Source organism: Arabidopsis lyrata (genome assembly GCF_000004255.2).
Source record: "Arabidopsis lyrata subsp. lyrata unplaced genomic scaffold ARALYscaffold_3, whole genome shotgun sequence".
Lineage (NCBI taxonomy): Eukaryota > Viridiplantae > Streptophyta > Magnoliopsida > Brassicales > Brassicaceae > Arabidopsis > Arabidopsis lyrata.
In genome coordinates this window covers 9261262-9268679 of record NW_003302553.1, presented here as the reverse complement: position 1 = coordinate 9268679, position 7418 = coordinate 9261262, and the positions used below count along the sequence as shown (strand labels likewise).

At 39.0% G+C, this 7418-nt stretch overlaps 3 protein-coding genes across 3 annotated transcripts; all 3 read right to left on the bottom strand.

Annotated features, from left to right (window-relative positions):
- Positions 1-217: 217 nt before the first annotated feature.
- Positions 218-1502, bottom strand: LOC110229687. Its single transcript, XM_021030377.1, has one exon. The coding sequence runs from the start codon at positions 1413-1415 to the stop codon at positions 630-632; it is 786 nt and encodes a 261-aa protein (XP_020886036.1). The 5' UTR covers positions 1416-1502; the 3' UTR covers positions 218-629.
- Positions 1503-1921: 419 nt separating this feature from the next.
- Positions 1922-6003, bottom strand: LOC110229921. The gene is made up of 3 exons (XM_021031084.1): positions 4358-6003; positions 4295-4301; positions 1922-3704 (listed from the first exon to the last, which is right to left on the bottom strand). Exons 1-3 carry the CDS (start codon positions 5770-5772, stop codon positions 2208-2210), a joined length of 2919 nt encoding a protein of 972 aa, XP_020886743.1. The 5' UTR covers positions 5773-6003; the 3' UTR covers positions 1922-2207.
- A 39-nt stretch (positions 6004-6042) lies between these two features.
- On the bottom strand, positions 6043-7032 carry LOC9321481 (nifU-like protein 4, mitochondrial). The gene is made up of 4 exons (XM_002883234.2): positions 7002-7032; positions 6756-6900; positions 6541-6652; positions 6043-6418 (listed from the first exon to the last, which is right to left on the bottom strand). The coding sequence occupies exons 1-4, from the start codon at positions 7030-7032 to the stop codon at positions 6344-6346; spliced, it is 363 nt and encodes a 120-aa protein (XP_002883280.2). The 3' UTR covers positions 6043-6343.
- Between the last annotated feature and the right edge of the window lie 386 nt (positions 7033-7418).

Below are 7418 nucleotides of genomic sequence, written 5' to 3'. Positions count from 1 at the left end.
CGATGGATCCGGCGGGACTCTGTTCGCGACAACATCCCAAAGTCCTTTCTCTGTGAGAGTGGTTTTCATCTTCGCCGACCAGACTTCAATGTTCAGGTCATCGGAAATGACCTCTTGTAGAGTCGGTGGTCTCTCCACATACATAACCACCATCTCCTCGTAATACTAAGGTAGGATTATCTTGGAGAAGCGATTATTTATATTCTTAGTTGTATCATTACAAACCCTAAATTCCATTATAGTTTGAATTTTGAAATCAACAAAACTTTACCTCCACATTGAATACACTAGATCACAAGACCCTTTTCTAATCCGCGTCTTTAGATTGTGATGATTACAAACATAAGACGGCCGAAGACAAGATTAACCCGGAGTCTAAAAGCCATATAAAAAGGAAGCATAGTAGTAAACTATGAGGCAAAGGATAAAATGAAAGGAGAGAACAACCCATAAGAGACTATGATAGAAGCTAACTAAACTCGACAGATGGAATCATACTAAATCAACAAGGCACCCTACTAACTTAGTGAGAAACTTTCCAAGAACATAACGCAGGCAAAAGCCTCTCTCTTGCTTTGAACTACATGGTCATGTAAAACAGTCTATTGTCCTGCCTCTAAAATCACATCTTAAGTAAATTTTCTCTTCTTGCTTTGAAAATGACCTTCAATCACATCCAAACGCAGGCAAAAGCCTCTCTCTCCCAACATGGTTTCACCAAAATAATTCCCAGCCCTCCGATCCCATATAGTGCATCTTTCTCTATCCATTCTAACTTCAAAGCCGCTCCTCAGCATCTGGGAAACACTCAATGCATTTCCCACGACCCCTGGAACGTAAAGCACATTCTTGATCGTCTTCTTACCTTCTTGAGTCATGATAGTCACATCTCCAATGCCTTCTGCCATGGTAGTATCTCCATTTGTGAATCTAACCATAGCTTTCCGCGATCTGTCTAAAGTAGTGAAAAACTTCTCATATGAAGTTATATGATTCGAGTTAGTGGAGCTTATCTTCCAGACATTCTCATAAACTGGGCTATTATCATCAACAAAACATTCAACTACATGATCAGGTACTTCGTTTAGCATATCCCAAAGATCCTTAGCCGAAGCAGCAGAGAGAGTCATTCTAAAAACAGAATCTGTGAGGGAAGACTGCAATATTTGGAGTGCTTTCATGTCTTCTCTCGCAAGTTCTCTCCAATTGCAAAGCTCTTCGGCTTGAATCTTCGCAGCCAACTCTGGAATCTTCGATGGATCTGGCGGGATTTCATTCGCAACCACATCCCAAAGTCCTTTCTCCGTTAGCGTGGTTTTCATCATCGCCGACCAGACTTCAATGTTTAGGTCATCGGAAATGATGTCTTGTAGATTCGGTCTTCTCGCCGCCGACCAATCCCCTTTCATTATCATTTTTATATCTCCGACAAAGCGAATAAACTATTTTTAATTGTAAAAAAACTTTCCAAAAACGTAGTTTGTTCTTAAAATAAAACGGCGGCTGAGAAGCAAAACCCTAAGTCTTAACGAAGAAGATGATACGATGCTAGTAGTGCTCGTATTAGTTATTGACTGGGCTTTCAATATGCCCAACAGATTTAACGCATTAGTTATTGAATGCGCTTGCAATAAGCCCATAGGCCCAACTTTTAATATCCTTTTAAGGACGGCCGATAATAACGTACATGTCGTTCAATTTAAATGCATTGATCCGGTTAAGTAAATAACCGTAAGCCACACGCAAGCTTTCTCTCCACAGATGGGTCATGGGTCAAACAAACAAGAATAGTTGATGGTTTGGACTTGTGAATTGTGATCAGAGCTAACCACACCAAGATGATGCAATGCATTTGAACGATGATTGAAGCAGTCATTGAGTTTTTGAATTTGACTTACTACACAGTCATGACTCATGAACATAAGCAATACTAATATGTTCATATCGTAAAAACAAAAGCAGAGGATAGAGTAATCCAATGGTCCAAACTGAAAACTGAATAAACCAGACCAAATCCGCAAAATAAACTGATTACTAGTAAGTCTAGTAATGAAGAGGTGAGTTCATATCCGGAAAAACAGTAGCAGAGCATAGAGTAATCCAAAATATTTTCCTGAAAACTAGATTAATGCCTGATGATCCAAACTAAAAACCGAAGAAACCGAACCAAATCCACATAGTAGACCAATTACTAGTTAGTCTAGCAATTAGAGGTTACCTTTAACCACCTCCAAACGCAGAAAAAAGCCTCTCTCTTCCCACATGGACTCACCAAATAGTCTCCCACTCTGATCCTTTATAGTGCATTTGTGAGCAGTCGTTACAATTCCATAGCCTGCCTGTGCCATCTGACCAACACTCAACACGTTTCTGTCAATCTTGGGAACAAAAAGCACATTCTTGATCGTCTTCATCTTCCCTTCCTTGGTCATGATCCTGATATCTCCCATTCCTTCAGACATGATAGAATGTCCGAAGATGAATTTGATCCTACCTCTGTGTGTTCTGTCTAAAGTGGTGAAATACTTCTCATACGGAGTCATATGGTTGGAGGTAGTGGTGTATATCATCCACATATCCTTATCAAATGTCACGGGACCAACATTGAAAGCTAGCATTTGATACTCAGGTAATGCTTCTTCATCCCTGCTTTGATTATTTCTGCTGCTACAGTCTTTGAAGACATGCCCTTTACGTCCACATTGAATACACTCTCCTCTTTCATGCCTAGATCTCATGACCCTTTTCGAATCCGCTTCTTTAGATTGTGATGATGAGATACGTTCTCCTTCAAACATCCTAACTTGTTTGAATTCCTTGTCTAACTTGGCTTGTTCGTTAGCTTCTTTTAGCAAATCCTTAAGAACTTTGGCTGAAACACAAACTTCTTTCGATTGTAGTGATGATCCAACCTCAGATCCTTCCATAATTCCATCGATGGTCTCCATTGGTACTGATTCAAATACATCAAGAAGCTCACGAAAACTGTTAAAAGTGAGATTCTTCACACCGATGATATCCTCCATCACCAGAGCTGCACCATCATCACATGAATCTGACATGGAGGCTAACATTGCGATAAAACATTTAGAACTGTATGATGATTCAAACTCCATTCCTTTCACAAATTCATACAACGTCTCATCAACTGTTGATGATTCAATTTCATCAAGAAGCCGACGAAAACAGTTAAAAGTCAGATTCTGTAGACCCATGAGTTCCTCCACTGCACCATCATATGAATCTGACATCGAGATTATCAGTTTAGTGATAAACAGATAACTGGATTTTGCACTGAACAATGAGGAGATACGTTTTCCTTCTTCTATCTTAACTTGTTCGAGTTTCTTCTCTAACTTGGCTTGTTCGTTAGCTGATTTCAGCAAATCCCAAAGATCTTTCGCTGAAGCAGTCTCGAGTGTCAATCTGAAAACCGATTCTGGGAGATAAGTCTGCAAAATCTGAAGCGCTTTTGTGTCTTTTGCAACAAAATCTCTCCATTTAGAAAGATCTTCGGGTTGAATCTTCGTCGCTAGATCTGGAATCTTCGATGGATTCGGCGGGACTCCGTTCTCGACAACATCCCAAAGTCCTTTTTCAGTTAGATTAGTTTTCACGATTGGAGCCCATCGTTCATAGTTAAGGTCATCGGAAACTACGTCTTGTAGAGTCAGTGTCTTCGTCGCCGCCATAGCCGCCGATTGTTAGGGTTTCGTGACTTTCTTCTCTGTTTATTCCTCTTGGAGAAGACGAACGGTTTTGTTCCTTTTACTCCGACACTTTCTTTTTATATAAACCCTTAAAGCCAATGTGAACCGGAAATTTAATATGGTTAAATCTAATTCAGTTTTATTGGATTGACCGGTTAAATTGGAACAATCATAGTCACTCCTGAATCGTGTAAATTAATAGTATAATTGCATTCAAAATATACAATTAAAGTATTAAATTCTTATGATTAAATTTAAATACACTCTTAAATTGGTTGATACGGTGTTTAGGAATCGGTTTGGATATAACTGGGATGAGCTATACTATGGAGAATCCAATTTGTTGAGATTGGTTCATTTTCATTGGGTTAATCCGGTTCATTTTAATTGGGTTATCCAACGCTAGTCAACAAGAATGGTTGATGGTTTTGACTACTGACCACGGTCCACGCCAAAATGATTTACTACAAAGACTTAACATAAGCACTAGATATATGTTCATATCCCAAAAACAGTCGCAGCATATATCCAAAATATTTCATCTAAAGTCTAAACTAAGATTGATGCCACATTATTGTCCAAACTTGAAAACTGAATCAACCTAACTAAATCTGCATAGTAGCCAGATTACTACTAAGTCTAGCAACTAAGAGGTGAGATTACCTTCAACTACCTGCAAACGCAGAAAAAAACCTCTCTTTTCCAAAAAGGATTGACCAAATAATCTCCCATTCTGATCTTTTATAGTGCATCTGTCATCGATCATTCTGATACTGTAGCCTAATTCTGCCAACTGGTGAACACTCAACACGTTTCTGTCCATCCCCGGAACATAAAGCACATTCTTGATCATCTTAGTCTTCCCTTCCTTGGTCATGATCCTGACATCTCCCATTCCTTGAGACACGATTGATTGTATTCGAGCTCTGCGTGATCTGTCTAAAGTGCTGAAATACTTGATATATGGAGTCATATGGTTAGTGGTATTGGTGTATAGCATCCACATATCCTCATCAAATGTCACAGGACCAACATTCCTGCTTTGATTCTTTTTGTTGCTGCAGTCTTTGAAGACATGCCCTTTACCTCCACAATGAATACACTCTCCTCTTTCATGCCTAGATCTCATGACACTTTTCGAATCCATGGAAACAGAACAATCTCCTTCTTTCTTCTCTAACTTGACTTCTTTCAGGAAATTCCTAACATCATTGGCTGAATAACAAACTTCTTTCGTATGTGATGATGATCCAACCTCAAAGTCATTCATAATATCACTGATGGTCTTCAATGGTACTAATTCAAACAAATCAAAAAGCTCACGAGAATTGTTATAAGTGAGATTCTTCATACACATTAGTTCCTCCATCACCAGAGCAGCACCATCATATGAATCTGACATCGAGATTAACCATTTGATAAAACTTTCCAAATCGAGTGGTGATGATCCATACCCATTTTTTTTCAAAATTTCGTACAAGGTGTGATTCACTGTCGATGATTCAAATCCATCAAGAAGCCAACGAAATCGGTTAAAAGTTAGCTTCTTTAGACCCTTGAGTATGAGTTCGTCCGTTTCATTCTCATATGAATCTGACAGCGAGATTACCATTTTGGCGATGGCCAGATAATTGGATTTTGAACTGTCATTAGCAAACTCCATCAACAATGATGAGATACGTTCTCCTTCTTTGATCTTATCTTGTTCGATTTTCTTCTCTAACTTGGCTTGTTCGTTAGCTTCTTTAAGCAAATCCCAAAGATCTTTGGCTGAAGTGGTCTCAAGTGTCAATCTCAAAACCGAATCTGGGAGACAAGATTGCAAAATCTGAAGCGCTTCTATGTCTTTTCCCATAAAGTCTCTCCATTTCGGAAGATCTTCCGGTGGAGTCTCCTCCGTCGCTAGCTCTGGACTCTTCGACAGATCCGCCGGGATTAGATTTTCAACAACATCCCAAAGTCCTTTTTCAGTTAGAGTAGTTTTCACGGTTGGAGCCCAGAGTTCATAGTTAAGGTCATCGGAAACAACGTCTTGTAGAGTCGGTTTCTTCGCCGCCGCCATAGCCGGCGAATGTTGGGGTTTCTTGACTTTCTTCTCTGTATATTCCTCCTCTTGGAGAATGGAGAAGACGACTAACGGTTTTGCTCTTCTTTCTTAACACTTCCTATTTGTAGATAAGCCAGCCAAACCGTAAATTAAGTATGGTTAAGACTGGTTCAGTTTAATTGAATTGACCGGTTAGGTGATTGATATCTGTACAACGTAAACGCGAGCTCTTTCCTTCCTCTTTAGCTAAGCAAGAACAAAATTATACTAAAAATTTGAGTCAAAAGTCAAAACTAACAACTTTTACTACTGTTTTATTGTAAAATTTTTATTGTAAAATCGTTATAATACTCTGGAAATTTCAAATATTTTGGTACATCTTTCTTTGGTTAACCTCAAATAATCAAAACAAGTGTAGGTTAACAAAAGTTACAAAACAAATCAACCCTCATCTCTCAGTAGATAGATTCTTGAGTGTGATTCAAAAGCCCAGAAACAACACCAAGGGTTGAAGAAAAAAGTGCACTCACTGGGATTTATTCTTCTGTACACTAAAGAGCAAAGAGGATTAGCTAGAGGAGGTCTCTTACTCTACTCTCACCTCTCCAGACAATGTTCCCTCTTCATCTTCCCCATCGAACTCTTGTTCTACACCTTTCACCTGCACGAAAACCCTTTCATTAGAAGAAGCGGCAGTAACAAGTTCTTGATTCTCCAATGGTTGGTTACTTAACAGTTAACACCACAACTTTTAACACATAATGTTAGGAGGATCTCTGTTACCTCGGATACATAATGCATTAGCATGTTTTCGATTCCCGATTTCAAAGTAACCGATGAGCTCGGACAACCACTACAAGCTCCTTGCATCCTCAGCTTCACTATACCGCTTTCCCTGATTAAACCCACCCAAAGGATTTTTCTACTTGAGACTTAAGTTTCTAAAAGAAGAAACAGGTTTCATTGACCATTGCTACAGCTTAAGGAAGTAAACTTACGGATCAAACCCACAATACTCAATGTCCCCACCATCATCTTGGACTGCTGGTCTGATGCGTGTTTCTAAGAGTTCCTTGATCATTGCTACGGTTTCAGAGTCATCCTGAATCACACAAGTTTCAACAACAACACTGTCACCATTGGCTTATCTACCAAAATCTTGGAGAGCATTGCAAAACGTCAATCCATAATTAAACAGAACATCATATTTATGGGAAAATGGCCTCTCTCATTCTAGTTGTCACGCTCAGCTACTAGTTCAAGATCATAACTCATATTCAACAGTTCACCAAAGCAACTAGCATAAATTCCATAATCAAGTATCCCATGTATATATATATATATAACGTTTACAGCAAACTATCACTCTCAATTACTAAATTAATGTTTGAGCATGGGCCGACAAGGAGACAACCAACACAAACTAAACAAAATGGAATTATGCTATGAAAACTCAGATACTAGGTCAAGATCCTAACTCATATTCATCAGCACATTAAAGCAACTGGCATAAATTCCATAACCAAGTATATCATGTCTATATAAAGTTTACAGCAAACTATCACTCTCCAATCCCTCAACAAAATTCTAGCATAATAAAGCTGCGGTTCGGACCGCATAAGCATCCGTCCCTCTGTTCCCTCACTTTGTCAAGCTTCCTT

Coding starts and splice junctions, on each gene's coding strand:
- LOC110229687 (XM_021030377.1), bottom strand. CDS start 1,415: ATGATAATGAAAGGGGATTGGTCGGCGGCGAGAAGACCGAATCTACAA.
- LOC110229921 (XM_021031084.1), bottom strand. CDS start 5,772: ATGGCGGCGGCGAAGAAACCGACTCTACAAGACGTTGTTTCCGATGAC.
- LOC9321481 (XM_002883234.2), bottom strand. CDS start 7,032: ATGAGTTATGATCTTGAACTAGTAGCTGAGC. Junction 6,653..6,755: donor GAGTATTGTGGGTTTGATCC/GTAAGTTTACTT, acceptor GGGTTTAATCAG/GGAAAGCGGTATAGTGAAGC. Junction 6,419..6,540: donor TAATGCATTATGTATCCGAG/GTAACAGAGATC, acceptor GTTTTCGTGCAG/GTGAAAGGTGTAGAACAAGA.